This window comes from Helianthus annuus, chromosome 12 (genome assembly GCF_002127325.2).
Source record: "Helianthus annuus cultivar XRQ/B chromosome 12, HanXRQr2.0-SUNRISE, whole genome shotgun sequence".
Taxonomy (NCBI): Eukaryota; Viridiplantae; Streptophyta; class Magnoliopsida; order Asterales; family Asteraceae; genus Helianthus; species Helianthus annuus.
In genome coordinates, this window is record NC_035444.2 from 7307364 (window position 1) to 7331875 (window position 24512).

General features: G+C 35.4%; 1 protein-coding gene across 1 annotated transcript; it reads right to left on the reverse strand.

The window, feature by feature from the left end:
• Positions 1–5476: 5476 nt before the first annotated feature.
• On the reverse strand, positions 5477–21946 carry LOC110893975 (protein TSS). The gene is made up of 23 exons (XM_022141138.2): positions 21541–21946; positions 20935–20996; positions 20662–20754; positions 16090–16162; positions 15693–15995; positions 15534–15598; positions 14866–14997; positions 14746–14787; positions 14145–14669; positions 13902–14059; positions 12703–13150; positions 12159–12221; positions 11963–12064; positions 11546–11842; positions 11366–11458; positions 11154–11255; positions 10257–10361; positions 9987–10120; positions 9714–9897; positions 9491–9622; positions 8318–8430; positions 8077–8161; positions 5477–7623 (listed from the first exon to the last, which is right to left on the reverse strand). The coding sequence occupies exons 1-23, from the start codon at positions 21608–21610 to the stop codon at positions 5899–5901; spliced, it is 5106 nt and encodes a 1701-aa protein (XP_021996830.1). The 5' UTR covers positions 21611–21946; the 3' UTR covers positions 5477–5898.
• Positions 21947–24512: the final 2566 nt, after the last annotated feature.

Sequence of the window (24512 nt, forward strand, 5' to 3'; positions counted from 1 at the left end):
TGTGAAAATTGAGAGAAAGAAAATATCGTGAGTGAATTCGAATGAACTGCCGATGTCTGCCATTTATAGGGCTGCATTTGGGTTTCGTCGCGCCCCGCGTAGCACACAGCCAGGGCCTTCGCGGCCCGCGACGCCAGCTAGGGTAGGCCCTAGCTTGGCTGACTCGGTCACTAGCCTCAACACGCACTCGACACGTGGCGGCTCAGGGTTGCGCCACTTGCCCAGACGCTCGCGGCCCGCGTAGACTTAAGTGAAGTTTGTCGCGGCCCGCGACAGCCCAATAAATTTTATTTTTAATTTATTTTAATAAAAATTAAGGTATTTGGGGTACATTTTCGCGGTGGGGTGTATTTTATGACATATTGGGGTATTTTAATTATTCTTAGGGTGTCGAAAAATATTTCGAGGGTTGTTATATCTGTACATCCATTTCATGTATTTATACCTAAATTTCATGTATTTCTAATCAAAAGTTTTTGCCCAAATTTGGTTTTGGCTATTAGCCGAAATTAAACGAATCAAACAAAAACCGTCAATCTAACTGAATAAACCAAATCGATTAATTGAAAACGGATTGGTTAATATAATAGACTAATCGATGACTTCGGTTTTGGTTGAGGATAATAATCTAACCAACCGAACAATGCATACTGTCACCGCCCCTGACCCCACCTTGGACGGGAGCCGTGAGCAGTTACAGGTGGTACCGGTGTTTATTAAATTTGCAGCGAAAAAATTTTCATCAGGATCGTAGTTAGGAAAATTTCAGAGTTTGTAAAATACCACATTTTTAATGTTAAACAACTGGGATAAAACCCATATTACAAACAAAAGTTTTTATAGGGATAAACCCTATTTTGACAAAACATAATTTCCTTTCTTTAATCTGGCGACATAGCCACTTTATTTTAAGCCTTTAGTGCTTCATATCATGTTCCTTTACTTTCGTAGTAAGTTACCTGAAACGCTTTAAAAGCATTTGATCAGCAGGAAATACTGGTGAATTCATTCGTTGGTATAAAACTCATTGTTTAATAGTAAAGAAACTATTTTTAATAGTATTTGTCACTCGATGGAAATTCCTGTGACTGTGGTCATATCACTCATTGGCTAACCCATTGTCCAATAGTGAAGATTATCAAGTAATGTATACAAAACCCCACATACTGACAGTACTTTCCCAGTAAGAATACAAAGACTTAATCACTGTAATATAAGTAACAATTGGAAAACATTTAGGGTTTTGAAAGCATTTTGATAAAAGAGAATGACTCACTGTGTAGATTTAGGGTTTTAGAATAAAACTTCCTGGTGCTTTTCCTGAGTTCTAATAAAAATACAATGTAACACGTGTCAGTGCATCAACCCAACTCAAACTTAACGATATATCACGAGATCAAAACCCCAACGTAGTTAACAAAGTATAGCCTTATTCAGGCAGCACTTTGACATCCGTTGCTAGGTTTCAGATTGATCGGACAGGGTATCGAATCAGTGATCATGGTTAAAACACTTACAACGGGGCATAGTTTCTCAGATTTAGGGGTATAGTGCAAAGAAACGAAGAACGAGATAGCAGAGTGCGTGAAAATTCGATCGTAAATGTGCAGAAGCTTTAGTCGCACGCTACTGCATTTATAGCCCAAATGGGCATCTCCTGCGCGTCGCGGAAGAATCCCTGACCTTTTCCGCGTGTCGCCGGGAGGGTCGGCCTGACATAGGTCTGCCACGTGTCCTTGGCCGCCTTTCTCGTCCAATCGCATGTTTTTCTCGATTTTCGTGCCGATACTTGTATGCTCGGGTCTTGATCCCAATTGGTTTGGTTTTTAATTGTGAATCTAATGAGGTTACTTTTGTGCGGGTTGGTTCATTAAGTTTTTTTAACCGCTAAGTTGGGTATATAAGTTTCGTCGCGCGCACTTCTGGATTTGATCACGGGTTGTCGTCGGGAATATTTTTGAGGGATGTTACATTTAACTTCTCATTTGTCCAAATTTAGCCCCTTAGGTTTAGGTTAGTATTTTTGGTTTGTTCATAACTCACTTATTCTTTATTAATAAACAACTATATTAACTAGGTTAATGTTTCTAGTTATACACTTCATGTCAATTTTTAATTGAATATGGTAATTCAATTTACCAAGCTCGGAAATGTTACTACCCAACCTAATTAAGTCCCGATAACCCGAGCCTTTTAAAAACTTTATTTTCTAAAGACATTTACTCGCCTTTTATTTAACATTAGATTTAGTTATTACCAAGCTCAGAAATGTTACTACCCAACCTAGATTAAGTCCCGATAACCCGAGTCTTTTATAAACTTTATTTTCTAAAGACATTTACTCGCCTTTTATTTAACATTATATTTATTTATTTAAATCCTAATGTTTATGGGTTAACCTTTTACCATTGAAGGTATTTTACCCGCTCATCCCCGGTTAATTTGAATTAATTTCCAAGTCCTTTTTTTGGAATGTTACACTTAGTGTACAAGTGATTAAAGCCCATCGTACTTAGTCATTATCCCAGAATGTTTAACAGGTAAGTCATTAAACTCTCATCTTTAACAAAATTATAGATAATTAGTTAATAGTTACACTTTATCCCATTATAACAAACAAATCCCCCACACGATTTTTAAACGGTCATAAATTTTTGGTAAGTTAATATTTTTTTTTAAATTACCTCATACAAACGAGTATTTTATTCTCTTTAATTTGAGTATAATATTGCTATAGTTTTTTAATTTAAAAACTGATATGTTACGTGATTAACAATGTCTAAGTGTGAGTAATAACTGAATCGCAAACCAAAACTGAACCGAAATCAACCAAAAGTTGAGGTAACTAAAAATGGATTAACTAAAACCCGAATTAACAAAAAACGGTTATCGATTTTTTTGTATCCTCATTTAACCAAAATTAACTGAACCGAACCATTTATATTTTCATATATTTCTGGCTTTTATACCTTCAGAATCTGTTTGGTATGGGGTAATGGAATGGATAAAGGAATGGAATGGACGAGGTAATGGAATGGATAAAGGAATGGAATGGAATGGACGAGGTAATGGAATGGACGGGGGAATGCAATGGATCATTACTATTCCATGTCTTGTTTGGTTACCATGTGAATGGAATGAATTATTATTGTGTATTGTTCCGTAGGCAAGAAAAACGGAGTAATAAAATCAGCGGTGAGTGGTGGTGGTGGTCGGTGGTAGTGATTGTGGGTGGTTATAGGTGGCGGTGGTGGGTGGCGGCGGCGATGGGTGGTGGTGGTGGCGGCGAGTGGCGGTGTGGCGGTGACGACGAGTGGTGGTGGCGGCAAGGTGGCCGTTGGTGGTGGGTGGCAGCAAAGGTGGCGGTTGGTGGCGGCGGCGGTGGTTGGGGGTGGCGTTGGCAATGGTGGTGGGCGTTGGCGGTTGGTCGCAGCTCTGGGTGATAACGGTGGCGAGTGGGTGGCAGTGGCGGCGGTGTCGACGTGGCGCCGGTGGCTGTCGGGGTGAGGTGGTGGCGGGTGGCGGCGATGGCGTCGGTGGTGGGTGTTGGTGGGTTGTGGCGAAGGTGGTGGGTTGTGTTGTTGTTGATGAATGGTGCAAGAGGGGATGGAATGAAAAAAAAACATGGGGGGTGGAAGGAAAGATTTTGAGGGAATGGAATGCCTTTTGGAATGGGTGATTCCATTCAATTGACCAACCAAACACCCCTTTTTTTATTATCTCGTAATCATCCATTCCATTCCACATCTCATTCCTGCATACCAAACACTACCTCAGTTCATGTATTTCGTATTTATACCCTCATTTTATGTATTTATACCCCTATTTCATGTACCTATACATCCATTTCAGGTATTTATACCTAAATTTCATGTATTTTTAATCAAAAGTTTTAACTCAAGTTTGGTTTTCTCTATTAACCGAAATTAAATGAATCAAACCAATAACCGTCAATCTAATTATATAAACCAAACCGATTAACTGAAAACGGATTGGTTAAAAAAAATAGACTAATTGATGACCTCGATTTCGGTTGAAGATAATAATCTAACCAATAGAACAATGCGCACCGTGACAATGTCTGTGTTTTTCGCCGCATCGCATGCGCACCTATTGGTTATTAACCAACACTGGTTATCGGTGAGCAATAGCTAAATCGTTAACATAAACCAAACCGAAAAGAGACGAAACCAAATCGAAAACAGACGAAACCAAACTAAAATTAACCAAAAACTGAATTAACTGAAAACTGAAAACCGAATTAACCAAAAACCAGTTATCAAATTTTGTATACTCTCGTTTCACCAAAATTAGCTGAACCGAACCGAACCAAATCATTCAGATTTTCATATATTTCTAACTTTTATACCTCTAGTTCATATATTTCATATTTTACATCTCCATTTCATATATTTCGATGGTGGGTGGTGGACGGTGGTGGTGGTGATGGTGGTGGACGGTAGTGGTGGGTGATGGTGCTTAACCTTCTACAGACCTTAGAAGATCTTAGAAGTAGTTGGACCAAGTCTGCACCAAGAAGAGCTCGCGCAAATGTTTTTAATAAAACGTGTTCGAAAAAACAAACACTCTGCAGATTACAATGTCTGCGCGTGGTCTGCACGGCGCAGACAGAAGAAGCTGCACAGATCTTTTTTAGGTGGTGGGTGATGGTGCTTAACCTTCTACAGACCTTAGAAGATCTTAGAAGTAGCTGGACCAAGTCTGCACGAAGAAGAGCTCGCGCAAATGTTTTTAATGAAACGTCTTTGAAAAAACAAACACTCTGCAGATTACAATATCTGTGCGTGGTCTTCGTGGCGCAGATAGAAGAAACTGCACAAATATTTTTTAGAAAAACAAAGAACACCTTACTATTCCTTAAAGCTCATTCTCTTATTTTGCAACTTATGTGATGGATATAATTTTAGAACACTCAAATATGTTGGATATAATTTTAAAAGTAATTTAAGGAAATAGGATGATTATAATCGTAATAGTATTTTAATCAAACCAAACTCTTTCATCTCTTTTAACATGGTAAAAACATACTCGATGTATATAGGTCTTAATTTATTCCAAGGACAACCAAATAAAAGTTTTGCATTTCTTCCATGAAAAAATAACAAAAAATAAAGACAGGTAGACTAACATAGCACGAAAATAATAAAGGAAATGGGATAAACTTTATACATAAGTTTGTGTTCAAGGCAAACTAAACGAAACGTGTCTAACAGGTTGGCGGGTTATATAGAAGTTGTAATAAAGTTGTAAACGAGTTAGCAGACTAAAAAAGGTAAACGTGATGGCCTAATAAACCTACTTCATTGAACGTAAAGGTTCGTTTTTACTTGCCTAAATCCATTGATGTCAAAGTCACATTCAAGCAATAAGTTGTACTCTACATATGTTATTCGACAAATGACAATCCGGCTCTTGGTGTTTCTTTATCTAAAGAACGCAGTCGGTTAGAAATAAAAAAAAAAAAAAAAAATCTTATTTATTTCCTATTGGCATGCTAGCAACATATATAAAATATGTTATTCCCATAAACCAAAATACAACCATGTTGACTGTGTGCATAGTGATAAAGAAAGCCTATTCAAGAACTATATAAAACAAGATCAGTTTCTTCCAAAGAAAGCATGAAAAATAAAAAAAATATCCGAATAAATAAACAAATTCGTGTCATCGAATTTCACTCAGTTAACAAAACAAATATCCGAAGCTCGTCGATCACTTACCCGAACGTTTGCTGGCAGTATGGTGAAGGGGCAAAATCGGTTTTTCACATCCCCCAACTCAAGCTTCTGATGATACAGCATTAGTTTTCCGCAAACCAAACGCCTCTGAGCTATAAACCATTTCACCCAGGAAAAATGAAGTTACAATATTACCCTTTTAACTCGCAACCTCGACAACTTCAGGTTCACCATCACTGTAATCGCCCCAACGCTTAACCGGTTCCTCATCCACCACATTCGTTTCAGCAACGGTTTCAGCCGATTCAACAACATTATCAGCAGAATTTTCTTCTGTAACAGATTGAGTTTGACTTTGACCAGCAGTTTCCGCATTTGACCCGTTGTTTTCGTCTATTTCAGTACCAGTTTCATTAGCAATTGGTGATGGAGATGGAGATTCTACTGAGCTAACTGGTGAAACAACTGAGTCAACCGGGGATGCAGGGTACCCGGTTTGACCAGCTGGGAACCCGTTGATGGCGAGCGGATACCCATTCGGAGAGAGTGGATATCCTTCGGGTGAAACCAGATAACCATTATGAACCCACGGTTGACCAGGAACAAACTCAGCCGCATGCGGGTTCATGATTTTCGGCGGGCTGAGATGACTTCCGGTTCCGTCCACCACATGTTCAAACGTGGGCTTGTTACGAGGGACCCGGTTTGCAGATCGGTTGTACGCACCAGAAAGCCGTGGACCGTATGGAACCCTCGCTGTTGCTGACTGGTGCGGAGAGCGACGGGCTGGGTTGACCGTGACCATTGTCGGTACGCTTACGGGTGGCGGTAGTATTCCTCCATGATCTTTTAATGCTATTGGAAGTGACCCAAAAACCGGAACGTTAGATGGATTGAACGGTGGCGCAGCTGCAGAAAGCTTCTTCGTATTCTCTTTCCCGTTTTCTCCGTCAGTCGGTGATTTTTCCACAGCCACTTCTTTCGGTTCATCTTTTTCATCATTGTCTGCATTCTTCGCGTCATTGGGAATTTCAGTTACCGCTAATTTCAACACTGCCTCAGGTTCCGGACTTTCGGGTAAAGGCGTTTCAGGTACGGGTTTTTCAGGCTCGGGTTCTTCAACAACTTCTGTTTCTTCCTTCTTTTCAGCAATGGTGTTTTTATGATCATCTTCTGAAGCCTGAATGACTTCTTTATCAAGCTTTTCAACGTCTGCGGTTTCAGGTTCTTTTTCGGTCTCAACCACGGTCACAGCAGAAGGGTCTTTTGGTAATTTTTCAGCTACGGCCTTTACGATGGTACCCGGTGCAGCTAACGCAACTTCCTTGTAGGAAAAATGTTTTCCCGCTTCTTTAACGCTGATCGAGCTTAAAACAGGAGAACGCTTCACAACTTGATCGTTTAAACCCGGGCTAGACGGGCTTGACTTTGGGTTTGGCCCGGAAGTTGGATTCGCGTTAGAAGGATTGGTTGGTTTTGGACTGAAGCTTTGACTTTTAACAAACTTCTTCGTAGGTTGCGGTCCGGTGGAAGCAACAGATTCGGTAGCGTTTGTTCTCGGTGATGTGAAATTAGTGGACTTTGGTCGGTATTTTGCCGACTGAGAAACGTTCGTGAAATTTGTATTTATTTTTGCGAGATTTGGCTTTCGGGAACTTGAAGATTTACGGGCCGCTTTAGAAAAAGCTTCTTGCCATCCTTCATCTGAGTTGTCCACGTCAGCAACGTCGGCAAATTGTTCCGTTTGGTTCTGCAGCTCAGGTTGAATCACATCCGGTTTTGTATCAGCTGCGTCGGTTTTGCTTTCGGATTTGATCGGTGGTTCAGATTTGATCTCAGGGACAGGAGGTTCCGGTGATGATACTTCATCCCGTTGAAGCTCTTCGGTTACAAATTCCTCATTTTGTCCTGGCTTTGCTTTAAGCTGGATGATTGAAGACATAAAAATAAGATGTTAAAAACTGACAAATATTAAAGTTAAGAGTAAAGTACACGGATAGTCCCTGTGCTTTTCCAAAACTTTGGATTTGGTCCCTAGTTTTTCAAAAGTACACGGATGGTCCCGGTGGTTTGCACTTTGTAACGCATTTAGTCCCCAACTTTTGCCAAAAATACATGGATGGTCCCTGTGGTTTGCACTTTGTAACGTATTTAGTCCATAACTTGGACCTCCTGAAGCCTTTAGAATTGCTGGCTGAGGACTAAATGCGTCATAAAGTGCAAACCACATGGACCATCTGCGTACTTTTGGAAAGCTAGGGACCAAATCCAAAATTTTGGTAAACCACAGGGACCATCCGTTACTTTACTCTATTAAGATATATGAAAACAAAGTTAGCCGTGACGAGACATGAAAATAGAACAGGCAGAAGAGTACCAGCTTTGCGCGAGCTTGTTTCTTTTGAGCTTCTCGTGCTTTCATATCCGCATCTGGGGCTATATAATCCAACAAATCCGATACACTGATCCAATAATATAAACAAATTACAACTAAAAAACGTCATCTACGAAACATATTTTAACAACGAAAAAACCAAAAGGAGCTCTTCTGCATTATAATATGTTTGAATATGTATCTATTATTAAAAAAAAAAAAAAGAAGTAAACTAAGAATGTACCTCAAATGGCCTTTGCTAGATATAGATGCATCAGGCTTCGGGGTACCATTTCTTGCAGCTTCTTGTTGCTCCAGAGCCTTTGACTCGAAGTATTCAAGCCATGCAGCTGCGTCCTACAATATATCATACATTTCGTATTTAGTAAAACCAGATTTTTACCCGTGCCGCGCATTGCGGCGGCAACATAGTTGTTAAGAGCGAATAGCGACAAATAGTGACAAGGGACCTATATCCTACATAGCGAATAGCGACCACTATTTTATATTATAGCGATACACTAGAAAAAGAATTTTGAAAATTTTTATATTGTATATTATATCAAAATACCTTGGTATATATGCTATTTTACATGTATATTTAACAAAAACCTATAAATCCAACTATTTTATAGCTATATCTAATTGCTATTTACATAAAAAAAAACTAACTGTCGCTATTCACGCTATTGGTCGCTACGACCTAAATAGCGACACTTGGTCGCTTCGCTACATAGCGCGCTATAGCGGTCGCTACTATTGACAACTATGGGCGGCAACATCACTTTGTGACTTCGTTACACGCGTTACGATGATCACATTAACGTGTGGTGCTCACGCGTGACGTGGTGCGTTTTTTACTTTGTTACATATGTTACATTAGTGACATTAACGTGGTTAGGCAGATATAAAAAGAGTATAATGTCTCGCATGATGCGGTGTATAGTCGTAAAAGTAATTTAAACAAAAGAAAACGTATTATATTTTACCAGACTCGTTTCCGAAAAAAATATTATGGCGAAACGTGAATTTATATTGTTTACGTTGAAATATGAATTATACCGACACGTACATTAATAGTCCCCTGGGAAAATACTGTTTTTTTTTTTAATTTGCGTCAAAATGTAGAACAAGTGAAAACGCATTACATTGACCCGACTCGTTTCCGAAGAAGTTACGTTAAAACATGAATTTATACCGACACGTACATAAAAATAACCACGTGAGAAGACAGTTTTTTTTTCTTTTGAGCTAAAGAATGAAAATATGTGGGGGGGGGGGGGGGGGGGGCTTGAAAAGTTAGAACTCAATGGAGTGAAAATGACATTTTATAAAGTTTTTACAAGGAACCAGTGCTAACACGCATAAAACATCAAGAATAAAAGAAAATAATAAAACTAGAATACGAACTACATACTTGGGTACGAAGATCTTCAGGTCCAAGTTTAGCTTGCAATATCTGCAAAGTCGTCTGCTCATGCTGAACACTCAATGAGTACGCTTCCATTAACGACAGAGCAATCGCTATGGCATGATAGCTAGCAGCAGTCTGACAAAAAGATGCGTATTTAAATAAAAAATTCAAAAAAAAAAAAAAAAAAAAACATGATGCAATATATAAACAAACAAAGAGAGATTACTTGTATGTGATCAGCTCCAAGTAGCCTTTGATTACACTTAAGAGCCTCATGAAGGTACCTAAGGGCAACATGGACATTTCCTAACCCTTCTTCCATCATTGCTACGTTGATGTAAGTAGCCGCAGTATTTGGATGAGACGGCCCGCATGTTAAATGCAAAAGATACAGTGCACGATTCACATACCTGAGCAAACACAAATAAACAACCATTAGGTTAGTTTCGTCATTTGGTAAAACCGTAAAACTTTATTGCGCGAATATTAATGTACATACTTCAAAGCTAGTTCTGTGTGTTGGAGACGGTAGTAGAAAACTGCCAGGTCACCATAACTCTTCATTGTATCGGGATGATCAAGTCCCAGTTCTCTCTCGTTAATATCCAAAGCTTTTTGCTGATAAATGGTAGCCTAATAGAGAAAATTTGGGTTATAGTGAAGTACATGTGGTATTTTTGACTCGTTTACTTGCAAATGGGTCAATCGGGCTTACGTTGGATCTCTAACGGAAGCAATACTGTAACATGAGTTTTATATGTGCATGTACCTGATTAAAATCTCCGGTATGATAGAGCACCACAGCCAAAAGACTATACGCTCCAGCTGTCATCCGATGATATGGACCGCAAACAGACACAAGTTTTGAGAGTGCCTGCAGAGGTTAGAAATTTTGTTCAAATCAGTTAGAGATAACTTTAATAACCAATACTAACCCTAAACTTCTTCATCTTAAAACTTTTGCTTTTTTCACTTCACACCCTCAAACTTTTGACATGAAACACTATTGACCCTCATCTTTAACTTGACATCTCATTTTATTTAAATTACCTTTATGACTTTTGATAAATGACATGAAACACTATTAACCCTTTTGCTTTTTTCACTTCACACATTCACTTCTAACTTTTCTAAATTTTGATAAGTGACAACTTTGACCCCCCAACCTTTTCTACTTAATAACTTGACATCTCATTTTATTTAAATTACTTTTACGACTTTACACCGTAACGTTCGGCACATTATTATACTTTTTTTTTATCTAAATTACTTTTACGATGTTACACCGCTGTCTAAATTATTTTTACGACGTTACAGCGCTGTCTAAATTACTTTTACAACTTTACACCGCAATGACCAAGACATACTCGTTTTTTTAATTTATGTCTAACGATGTTAATGTCATGAATGTAACGTGCGTAACAAAGTCAAAAACGCGTAATGTCACGTGCGGGCACCATACGTTCATGTCATCATTGTACACTGTAACCGCAATGCTTGTATAGATTACACTGAGTTAATCGCATACGTCGAAACACGCGTTTTTATATGGTTAATGCATCACATAACGTGCCGCAAGCTATAAACAACTAAGGCTTCGCCGCCGAAACGCTTGGCCAATGGAAACAATCTAGTTATTATATCAAAATTCAAGAGATTATGTTACCTTGGTTCCGTAGTTGACCGCGTCCTCTAGTTTGCCTTTATCCAACGATGTTTTAGACGACTCCAAAAGTGTACGTCCATCGGCCGAGGAGCATGCAACATGCTGCACGAAAATAGTTCCAATACTTTAACATCTGTTGTAAATTCTTAGTTCATGTTAAAATACACGGTTAGCGATAGAAATTAACATATTGACAATATTGTATGTTTGACCTTATATATAGGAACCATGCTAATAATATCCGCCTTTGTGAAAGGAGATGCCGAATCCATATCATAGTCCTTCGGAACAAGCTCAAGACCAACCTGGTGGTATACGCTTTATTAAACTTAATATATCATACTATCAATATATGAAAGTTTAAATTTAATTCACTTAAAACTGTGACATACCTTGTGGCAAAGTCCTCGAAGAATGGAAAACTTACGCAGATCGGTACGACTTTCGTTTTTCAACTGGTATGCGAATCTTTTGGACAAGAAGCATTCAACCCACTTCCATTTTAAGTCATCGTCATTAGCAACGGGTGTTCCTAGCAATAGATTTAAGCATGATGCTATTGATCCAGCTAGATCGGAAACGTTATCGACTGCAGCTACAACTGCTTGCAAGATATGCTTGTAAGATCGAACAACCATTTCGTGTATACATAGTGATTGAACGTGAGGGAGCTTGTCTGCAAGTTCAACCTGGTAAAACAGACACGACAAAACCGATACATGTTTGTAACTTCGTATAGGAATACAATCATGAAAACCAAAGTCAACAGTTTGACCTAACAAATGGTCTTAAAGGAAGATTAGAATTACCACTCGGCCCAAAGAGCACATCTGCAAACCTCGTGTGTGCATGAAATCGGTCAGTGTTCGCCCATCGACAGGTGAAAGTTCAAGAGATCCAAAATCAGCAACCTAACAAAAGAGGAAAACGCAACCATCAGTCCCGCACTTGATGCGAAGAAGAATTCATACACAAGATAATGTCGGTGATTTTAAACAAACTAACCAGCTTCGGGAGTGCGGTATCGTCATAGTACTTATGTGCCATCTCAATCAACTCATCAGGTGTCTGCGAACACACATGAAATTAGAGGTGATTTCAAACAAACTAACCAATTATTTATTTAAAAAGGAGTAAAATGCCATTTTTGTCCCTGAGGTTTGGCCAGTTTTGCGACTTTCGTCCAAAGGTTTGTTTTTTCGTATATGGATCCAAAAGGTTTGAAATCTTGCCATTTTCATCTAGCTCGTTAACTCCATCCATTTTCTCTGTTAAGTCACAGTATTTCCGTCTTTTTGAATACTTGCACATTATGCTAAATGCTTGTACATAAAGAGAAGAAGGCCGAATTGCCCTTTCAGTTAACAAAAAGAACGAAAATACCTCCGACTTAACAGAGAAAAATGGAATATGGCAAGATTTCAAACTTTTAGGATCCAGATGCGAAAAACAAACCTTTGGACGAAAGTGGCAAAACTAGCCAAACCTCAGGGACGAAAATTACATATGACTCTAGAAAATGTTTAAAAAACTATGGTAGAAAGCAAACCTTAAGGTGGAGACCAGTATCTGATTCTTTAAGTTGCGAATACGCTGCTTCAGAAAGCAAACTTCGCCACATTGTTTCCTTTTCTTCATCCAACTCTTTGTTGCCACTATCATCTGATTTATTAACCTCTTGTTCAAGTTTACCGCTTTTATCATCCGACTTTTTCTTAATTTCCTTCAGCAATCCCTTACCGAGACCCTTGACCGCTGGTTCGGACTTAGCTTCGGCTGCGCTTTTAGAATCGGATTTCCCGGAAGCTTGGTTCTGTAAATGTTGCACCCAACATGCTCCAAGCTCCCATCTGATAGATTTCGTGTTTTTAGATTCTTCTTCCTCCATTTTCTGCAAACTTTCCGACAATACTTTGTTGACCAAGACCTTAGCGGAGTGTAAATCATCGGAACCGGATGGTGATGACGTGGATGACTTGTGTAATAGCATTCTCAAACTAATAAATAGTAAGAAAAAAGAATTAGTAAAAAGTGAGAAATCATGATGATAGCAAGTTCCATTTTCATCCTTTTGTCTAGGGCTGTAAACGAATCAAACGAACACAAATTACGCCTTGTTCATATTCGTTCAATAAGGAATGGACATGTTCATCAACGGTTCACGAACGCTTACCGAACGAGATTTCTTGTTCGTGTTCGTTAATTAAGGAAATGAGCGTGTTCATGAACAGTTACCCAACGTAGATGAACGCAAACGAAAACAAACAAATGTTAATGAACATAAATGAAAACAAACGAATGTTATATATAATCATTTAAAAATACAATCTGCATTTTTTATCAGATGATTACGATTACGAAGATTCCACCAAAAATGAATAAATACTACATATAATTAACACAAAATGATCAAATGAGAAATGTTGGCGGTGGTGTATATTATAACTATGAATTCAAATTTTAAAAATTAAAGCCAATAAAATAAAAAATATAACATAAAAAACTTTTAAATGAACGAACACAAATGAACATAAAAGAGCGGACATAAATGAAAGAACCCAACCTCTATTCATGTTCGTTTGTTTAGCTTATCGAACAAGTTTGTTGTTCGTGTTTGTTCATTTATTGAATGAACTTCCACCCAAACGGTTCACGAACTGTTCGCTGAACGTTCAGTTCGTTTACACTCCTACTTTTGTCTAAAAAATAAAGTTCATAATTTGTGACACGTTGGCCTTTTTGACTGACCTGTTGACATTCAAAGCACCCGCACCTCCTTCGGGTTGGTCCTCGATGTCGATATCCTGAGGGATCGGTTTTCCATCCCAGTTTACCTCGGCTTCAACTTTAACAACCGCCGTATAACCACAATGTCTAACAACCACTATACCTAGAGTAGAAGTATCCTGCATGATAGCGCTAGCATTATTCAGAAATAAAAACATATATGCAAAAAAAAGGAAACACAAACAGATAATTTAAAATACTAACATGAACGGTTGCGCTCTCGTCTGCGGTTACACCTTTAAGCAAGTTTCGTTTAGCAAGTTCCTCATGTGACAATCCAAGAACACGACTCCCGTCGTTTTTACCGTCAATCTTCGTGCTTGCATCCGCCACATCTCTCGTAACTCTAATAACCAAATCTCCAACTCTCTCCTCATGTAAAATTGAATCAGCGGAATCAGATGAACAACGGTTGCTACTCTCTGCAAGATTCTTAATGGCGGACACTGCTTTTAAAACCGAAACGTCAACAAACAGGCAGTGAAGTAGAAACGCTTTTCTGTCCCTAATTTGTCGTTCTTCTTGAGTTTTACAAGGCATTGCGGCTAAAATGGCAAACTCTTTTGCCCATGGTCTGTGATCGTGTTTACCGTCTCGTCCTTGTCCACCACCGTTTCCGCCCCAGTTTTCGTCTTCTACGGGAAGTGGTGGAAAAAGAGATGGGTTGTCGGCAACAACTGGCGGTACGGCCCATGTGTTTGCTCGAAAACCGTAAGGAAGGTTTCCAAACTGAGACAAAAAAACATACATTTTGATAAATTTTCACTTCAAATTTGGTGCTAAAGTGATTAGTAACAGAACTTACTTTATTGTGCTCGATGAACGCTTTCATGAGAGCTTTGTATGCCTGCAGTTCAAGACATTTGTAAAACAATTAACAAAACTAATTTTAAAACAGTTGAAATTTGGGATCATGCATACTTACACTATCAAAGGTCCTACTTATCTGCTGCAATAGACCAACTAAAGAATGACTACATAAATTTCGCTTTCCAGCAGGATAAAATCCTTTTCTAGACGCAACAATTGTCATAGGCTTCCCGCTACAAACACGTACCTGCAAATGAAGCAATTAGACATGGATAAAACTCGGTTTAACATGGTTGTAAAAATCCCTAATTATTTATCAGATTGGAATTTTATATGTAATATTTCAAACTCATACACACAATTTCTCAAAATTTTATACATAATTTTTCAGGGGAAGGTTAACGTACTACAGTCGTTAACGTGCGAAGCGTACGCGAGTAAATTAAACATGTTATAAAACTCAAACCTAATCATAATCACGCATGAACAAAAACCATAATCACGCATGTGGTCACCAAAAAAAACAACAAAGTCACGCATGAGTAAACCCTAATCACGCATGTTATATTCATGATGATGCGCATTATGGTTTTACTCGCGTACGCATCGCACGTTAAGGACTATTGTATTTTAAACTTTTTCTAATTTTTCAAACCTGATTGGATTAATAACTTTAATTTTTCAAACACTTCACAAGATTTTGACCAATTTTGACTGATTTTGACCAAAATTAACAACACTGGTTTTTGATAACATGCAAACAAAATACAACGAAATTCTCACATCAATTTGAAAGAAATCATCATCCGTTTTATCTTCAAGGAAAGGACGAGCAGATCTCCTAATATCTGCAACACAAACACACAAACTTACAACCGATTTGACCAAAACTCAACTGTACGGAAAACCTAATTTACAAAACACAAATTCATAACAACATACACTGAATCGGAGGCGTAAGATGAGAGAATGAGAAGAAATCATAAAACTGTCCGAGCCGCGGCGGCGGATAGATCTCCGCCATCGGATCTCCTTTCTCCGACGAATCGGAACCGATAACACCTTCCGTTTTCGACTTCTTCTCTTGACCGGACTCTTCATCGCTCGAACCAGATTTGTTCGCCGCCGGTTTACTGGTGGCGGTGGCCTTTGGAGTGGTGGTTGAACCGCCGAACGCGGTGGTGCAGGCGACGATATCCAGTAACCGCCTGACGTGTGCGACGGCGAGATCGTCGGTGTAATTTTCTGCATTGAAAGTTTGATGTTGTGTTTTGTTTTAGTCCTTTAAGTTTTGAAAGTTGTTAGTTTGGTCCTTGGAAAGTTAAAGTTGGAAGTTTACCTTCGACGACGGTTAAGTGGCACGGTTTTAGAGAGGCGATTTCGACGGTATCTTTTAGCCTTGGTCCACGCACCTGTCATTTGTCAAACAACTTTATGTGTCAAAAATAAAAGATACATTCAATGTTTGTTTTTTGGTGTAATTTAAACAAAAAATAATGTACGGAAAATTCATGACTGTTTTAAAATCGTGTATAAGTTGGTTTAAAAATCAATTATATGTTCTAAAAATTTTATTAGTTAAACTCTTAAAACTGTTTAAAATTATCTAAGTTATCTTCTTTCTATATTATGTATGTATGTATAGGTAGAGGTTCCTGTAAAAAAAAAAAAAGGTTTTTTTATAAGAAAATTAAGAAAGAATCTACACCATTAGATCTTTTATCTAATGATTGAGATCATAATGGTAAAATTGTAAATAATGTTTACTATTAAACATATTAATTTTCTACATTAAGTATATAGTATAGATTTAACATTTTAAATTAAGAAACTAACATTAGTGCACATATAACTTCCCCCGTCTTTTCTAAACATCAATAACTTTTTAAACGTAACTTTTAAAAAAAAAATTACACCATAATAACAAACGTTTTTATCTTTAATATGAGTATCATATTGTTATACTTATATAGAGAAAAAAATATGTTTCGATCAGATGTTTAATCCATGAGTGGTGTTATATACTTACTGAATAATGTTATATACTTACTGAATGATGTTATATACTTGCTGAATGGTATTATATACTTGCTGAATGATGTTATATATTTGCTGAATGGTGTTATATACTTACTGAATGGTGTTATATATATATTTGTTGAATGATATTATATACTTGCTGAATGGTGTTATATACTTACTGAATAGTGTTATATACTTGCTGAATGGTGTTATATACTTGCTGAATGGCGTTTATAGAGATCTTTTAAAAAAATTCAATTCCTACAATTAAGGTGGCGGTTATGGGAAATTTTTAATTAATTGAATTAATGATAAAATTACTTGTTTACCCTTTTGAATTAATTTAGATTTAGAACACATGTCATATCCACAATATTTCTCACATTTCTTACACTTTTAACATTTTTTACAATAACCTTACCCTGTATGTATATATATATATATAGGTAGAGGATCCTGTAAAAAGTGCTCAAAGCGTGAGAAGTGTAAGAAGTGTATTATAACACTATATATAATACTATATAACACCATATAAACACCGTATAACAATATGTAACACCATATAATACCATATAACACTACGTAACACTATATATCATTATATAACAAATATAACACTATAGGGTGTCTGATAGCATATCTATGATAGATGTATAGTGTTATATAATGATATATAGTGTTACATAGTGTTATATGGTATTATATGGTGTTACATATTGTTATACGGTGTTTATATGGTGTTATATAGTATGATATATAGTGTTATAATACACTTCTCACACTTCTCACACTTTAGGCCCTTTTTACACTATCCTTACCCTATATATATATATATTATATAAATTAATAACAATATAGATTATGATAATTTATATATTTTAGTATATATTTTCTGAAAGATTAATCATTGGTATATTTATTAAAATACATATATTCTACCATTATTGGTTTTGATTATAAAAGTGACCGAGATATAGTTATACAGGTGTGCGAATAAGATTTTATAGGATGTGAGGATAAGATGTCCCTTCATAAAGACATATGAATTTAAATAGTTAAGTTGAATCAAATTTAGTGTTCGATTTATCGATTATGTTTGGATATTATCAAACCCGGATCAATTTAAATATTTTAGTATTTTTTTAATTTTAAAAATTTTGCATTAGTGTAAACTAGAAAACTTACAATAGAATGACAAATATACAGACAACAAATTGCGTTATCAACCATCTTTTAAAATAATTATCTTAGACTACAAGGTATGGTGATGGACCATCCTTGGAGGATGATCCGCCACGTAGGCGACACGTCATAGTCCTTCCAAGGATGGATCATCCTCCAAAACTAGAGGGCATAGAAGGATGGTCCTAGTCATAGTCCTCCACCACTTTTATGTTTTTTTATTTTTTTAATCTTCTATTTTTTTATATTTAACATATAAACTAACAAAATATTTTCAGTAATATTAAAAAACATCTTCTTTATCGGTAGAAAATAAAGTAAGAATTGAAGGCTTAGAATTAATTGAAGCCCATTAAAGAAGAACCAAAAGAAAGCCCAGACCCATGTAAAAAACAGGCCTGTACCAAAACACCTCAAATCCATACTCTAAAAAATACCATCATGAATCCTCAACCCACATTTGATTCTAGGGTTTTCAAGCAGCAGTCATCATCACTCAACCGGTCGAATGCACAGCAAAGGGTAATCTTTCTCATTTTCATTATTTTTTCAAGCAGCAGTCATCCTCCCACAAACAAACAAACAAAAGAAATGGGCCCCACTGTTTTGCTCCGTCCTGGACGTCGGAATACCGACGGAGACGACGCGACGTTGAGGGAGGCGGCATGGCTGGATGGTCGGCGACGGATGGGGACGGTCCAAAGCCGATCCCCATACCGTATAGCCTTATACTTGTAAAAGGATTTGAACATATTTTTTTGTGGGGGTGTTTCATTGGATTACTAGGTTAGGTTATAGGATATATGTTTTCAAAGGTAAAGTACATATATTTAACTACATTTATGACCAAGGTTTGTAATTGGTACCAGTTTAAGACAGTTATCGCTTCCAAAATTTTGCAGCATTGAAACCACCAACTATATAGGGTCAAACAAATGTACACTATGGGGACTAACCAATTTTCTTTTACCTAAATTTTTTTATTTATTTTCTTTTGAAAAATGATATGTACTATTGTACTTCCGACGTGTGCATTAATAATAATATGACATGTGTTTTGTCTCATTTAAATAAATAAAAACCAATTTTAACACTACATTCATCGGGACCAATGTTACAAGAAGCATAAGTGTTCTAATCGGGAACAATTTAAACAATTCTATTTCCAAAAGTTGTGGCGGTGATGCTCTAAGAGGATGTGTGGTTCACCCTCATCACTTGCCACTATATTGTTCTTGAAGAATAAGGGTTTTTTTTGTTTTTTTGTTTTTTTTAACAATAGTTTATAAAAAAAGTAGCCGTATTGTCAAAGTTTTAATATTATCAAAAGTTTATAAATATTTTTAACAAAATTAAAATTGTCAAAGGTTTTTAAAATTTTGCTTTTTTAATAGAAAATAATTTATTACAGATTCATACAACTATTTTTTACAAATATAAAAATAATTTAAAACCACATATATTACACATGTTGAATAAATGTAAATTTATATATTAAGTAATAAAAAATATATCTTTAAAACGCATGAATAAAAAAATTATTTGGTTAACAATACAGTCGTCGAAACATTTTTTTGAAAAATGAATTTTACTTTATTTTTTATTTATTATTAAATTAAAAATAAGTGTATTACATGGAATTAGATTAATAAAATATTAAATAGATGATAAAAGAAATATTAAATAGAAGATAGATGGAAAAATAATGGTGATGAGGCGAAACAAAATGACACGTATCTAAAAAAAATTCTTTAATTAGTATAGCAAGAAAGATATTATTATTCTACAAAGGTTAATCTTTTGAGAAAAGTTTGTAAAAATAAACATAATAACATAGTGTTAAAGCTTTAATTAGTGGTCATAAGTTTATAAATATTTTAAAAAAGCTAAAAAAAAATTCTTGTTTTTTAGTTCAAAATAATAAAGAGATAAATCCATTCAACTATAGTTTTAAAATACTACTACTATTATTATTGTTATTATTATTATTATTGTTGTTGTTGTTGCTGCTGCTGCTGCTTATTGTTGTTTTTATGATGATGATTATTCTTATTATAAAAGATTGCTATTTTGTAAAAGAAAAAGAAAAAAATTGGAAAACAAAACTTATAAAAACAAAAAGAAAAAGAGTTTTGGTATCTAAAGTTGTTTGATGGTTTAGTGGACCCACCATTTTCTCCAAGACCTACCACATGGCTCTATCACTTGTTGTAGAATGGTTTCACGAACCCTCACGGCGTAACATGTTTTATGTTAAATTAATCTTTTAAATTAATTTAAAAAATAACGACTTAAATTTCCTGACTTTATATTAAATGATTGTATATTAAATGATTGTACTCCAAATATTACTTGTAAGAAAAAAAAATTCCAGGCCCTGTCACCAAACCCTCTACTTCGAAGCCACACCATGACTTTTTGTAATGCTTCGGCATCGGGACCACTTGATTTCCTGTTTTAGTACTTGATGTTTCTCAATAACTTTAACATATTAAATACGATAATAACGCTACGTCAAAATAAGGATACCATCTTTTTTAAAATTCATCAACATGGTCGGCTTATTTAGCTTTTATATATCGAATATACGAACAAATTGAGTTCATTTAGACGTCTCATTTCTTTAGTTTCTCTTGCAACATTATAACTGTAAGTATTTAGTCGAACTTCTCAATTTTAAAACTAGTTACGTTTATTTTTAACATACCTCGTGTGACAAAGAATAGTTGGTCAAGTGACACGCTTCCACATGGACTGCTAAAAGCTTCCGAACATCTAAGATCTTGTCCGTTGATATTCCCTATCGTCAAACATAAAAAAAGGGTCAAATCATTCACCGTAGCTCAATAGCTTTGCTTGGTATCTTGTTACAAAAGTTTTTTTTGACCCGTCACCAAACTTAGTCCTAATGTCATCACAACCACACACATATAAACACGTCTCCACACATCTACACCGCATAACTTTACAACTCATTTACCTTCAACGTCACTTGAGATTCTTCAGGCGTTTCCACACCAATTTCTATAACCGTCGGTAATACTGTAACAAAAAAATAAAAATCATTTAAAAACATTTTTAGAAATAAAGAAAAAATTCAGTAATCACGCATATCTCACGTGAATAATAGTCGCTACACGTAAATAAAATGTAGGCATGCTTTATGGTCAATATAGTTAATACCAGAACTCACAATTTTAGTATGTATGTCCTAAATTATATTATAATTAATTAATTATAACCGATAATATTAAAAAACAATACATAACGACCACAACTTCAACTTAAATTCTTAATTAATGATGTCACAAATTTTCAATTCGAATACAGTAAAGGGACATCCTAGTAATTGCACATGTTGTACCGTATTTATCCTAGAAAATCCAGTAGCTGTTAAAAAAACACATGTTGTACCGTATGTATTCTAGAAAATCTAGTAGCTTTTAAAAAAAACATCCGCCATTGTTGCTTCATTGATGAGCAAACTTACAAACGGTCACAGCTTTTGAATTCGATTGAATTCGTTTATAATTCGAATGCGAATCGCAATTCAAACGTAGGCGAAGCTTAATTTCGATAAACATACCTTTCTCTTCCTTCTTCTTCTTCTCTCCCTTTGGTTTATGTGGTTTTCCTTTGCTAGCTTTCGGAGCCATCCGAATTACCAATTCAGCGATTCAACGACACCCGACGAATAACCAAGCAATCGAATTAATGGAGTAACGCAACTTAATTGAAGTAGAATTTATTGATGGATGGAATAAAGAGAAGCAGGGGAATAGAATGAATGCAGAAGAGGTAGGAGGAGAAAGAGTGTGTGAGTGAGAGGATGAGATAGATATTATAAGTTATAATAATAATAAGAATAAGAAGAAATGGGGGAGGGAGGATAGGATAAGGTAACGCAGTAGTAGGAGGAGATGAAGACGCATGAAATTAGGAAACAAGGAGGGAGGGGGAAGGAGGATAGGATAAGGTAATTGGCTCTTGCTCCTTCTATAAGATTAGTACACAAGTGTGGCGATTTTAGGCCTCTAGTTTTACTTTCTTTGTTTTTTTTCATGATAAGCAAATAGTTATGGTTTTATATTAGAAATATTGGATTTTAATAATCTTAATTATTAACCGTTAGTCGATAATAGTCTTAAATTCAAAAATAATCACCGGCAGTCCCAACTATTAATATTGGCCATCAATGGACCCTGACTAACAGAATCCTATCGTCGTTAGTCTCCGGTCGTCGGAAAACCGTTTTTGGCCAGAAAAAAGGTTTCTAAAGGTCTGATCTAAGGTTACAAAGAGGTTTAGGACGAAAATGTTGAGTTTTCCGGCAAAAAGTTGAGTTTTCCGGCGAAAAAGGAGTTTTCCGGCGACTTCAATAATTGGGGCTTTTACAAGAAAAAAGGTTCCTAAAGGTCCTTAATAAGGTTACAAAGAGATTTTGGACGAAAATGTTGAGTTTTCCGGTCAAAAACGTTTTTCCGGCAACCGGAGACTAACAGCGTTAGGGTTGTGTTAGTTAGGGTCTATTGGAGGCCAATATGTTAATAGTTGGGACTGTCAGAGGTTATATTTGGGGTTGGAACCGTTGATGGCCAATGACGAATAGTTGGGATTATTAAAATCCAATATTTATTTATAATATAAGTTATTCAATTTAACTAGTTGCGTAACCAGAACTTTTTTTAATAGATGTAGTTAAGGTGCAAGAATGTAACAACATTAGATACGTGTGTTAATAGAAACTTTTGATCATGGTTAACGTGGACTTTGGCGTCAATCATGTAGGGCTGACGGGTTAAATTGGAGAGCTCGAACATGATATATATATATATATATATATATATATATATATATATATATATATATATATATATATATATATATATATATATATTTCTGTGGACACTTCAACTTTGGGCTAAACTTACTTAAAATTGGGAAATTTGAACACTGCTCGTATAAGGCAATTATCTAAACGAGTCAAATGGATTTAGGGATGTAATCAACAACTTATAAAGTGATTAAAGGGTCAAACGTTGTAAATGTGTTATGTTACAGTTATTTTTTTTACTTTCTTATTTATGCTTAAACGGCTTAAAATGTTTACTTAAATGGATTTAACAGGTCAATCAGAATAAGACCCGTGTGGTTAATCTGAGTAAATAGGTCAACCGTGTTGTGTATTTAATAAACGGGCTAGGCATGAAAACCTAAAAGACGAATATTGCTCTAATTAAACAAGTTAACTCGGATACCACATGTTTGTTAAATGAGTTAGACATGAAAACTCAAAAACTTTTTTATTTATTTATTTTGTGTTTTAGATATTAGAGTACAAACAAATAGTTGACCGTTTGAATGTATTTGGAAAGTAGTTTATGCTAGTAAAAACTCTTTAAAAATCTTTGATGTGTTCTTTAAAGCAATCTTACACTATTGAAAACCGAAATTAGATTTAGATGATAAGAAGGATATATCTCTGAAAAAACTCGTATATTGCAAATGTTGAATAAAATTTAATATCATATGTTAACACAAACAATCTTCAAGATTTATCTTCTAAAAATGAACATTGATGTATTATTTACTTATTATAACATTTTACTTTGTTTTTTTTTAATTTTGCATAAATGTAATTTATGTAATCTTTCTATACTAATAAATAAAAATTTTTTTGGACACGTGTCACACTCTGATGCTTTCTCACCATATTTTCCTATTTATCTCTTATATTAAATATTAATAATAACAATTTAAAACAAAAATTAGATAAGAATAAATATTTGTTTTTCTATAAATAATTTTAAACAAATATCTACACTAATAAATAAAAATCTTTTTTGGAAACGTGTCTGATGCTTTCTCACCATATTTTCCTATTTATCTCTTATATTAAATATTATTAATAATAATAATTTAAAAAAAATTAGATAAGAATAAATATTTGTTTTTCTATAAATAATTTTAAACAAATATTTAAATAAAGATAAACGTTTGTTTTTTTTACATAATTATAAAGTTAAGTTTCAAGTATTATGGGTAGATATATATACTTTAGAGTTCGGTGATTGAAATTATGGTAAATTAGGAGTCAAAGGTTTCCGTTTGGTATACACTTAATAATTGTATTAGTGTTTTCTTAATAGAATAAATAATTATTCTAGGTTCGGGGCATATGCTTCTATAAAATTATACGTGATTTTAGATGTATCGCTATAATGGTTTGAACTCACCAATATAGTCGCATAATTCTTTCAAATGTCAAATCTTGACTACTTAGTGTATGTTTGGCATGGAGCTTTTAGGAGCTTCTAGCTTTTAAGAAAAAGCTCCTATTCAATAAAAAGTCGTGTTTGGTTGAAGGAGCTTTAAGCTTTTAGGTTATGAGCTTGAAACTTTTGGTTGAACGCTACTACTAGTAGCGTTTAGAAAGAGCTACAAGCTTTTAGGGAAAAAATGACTATTTTAATCTCTAAAAATAAAGAACTTTTTAATGCACCAACTTTCTAAATTTTTAATTATGTCTATTTTGGTCATTTTATACATTTTATCAAA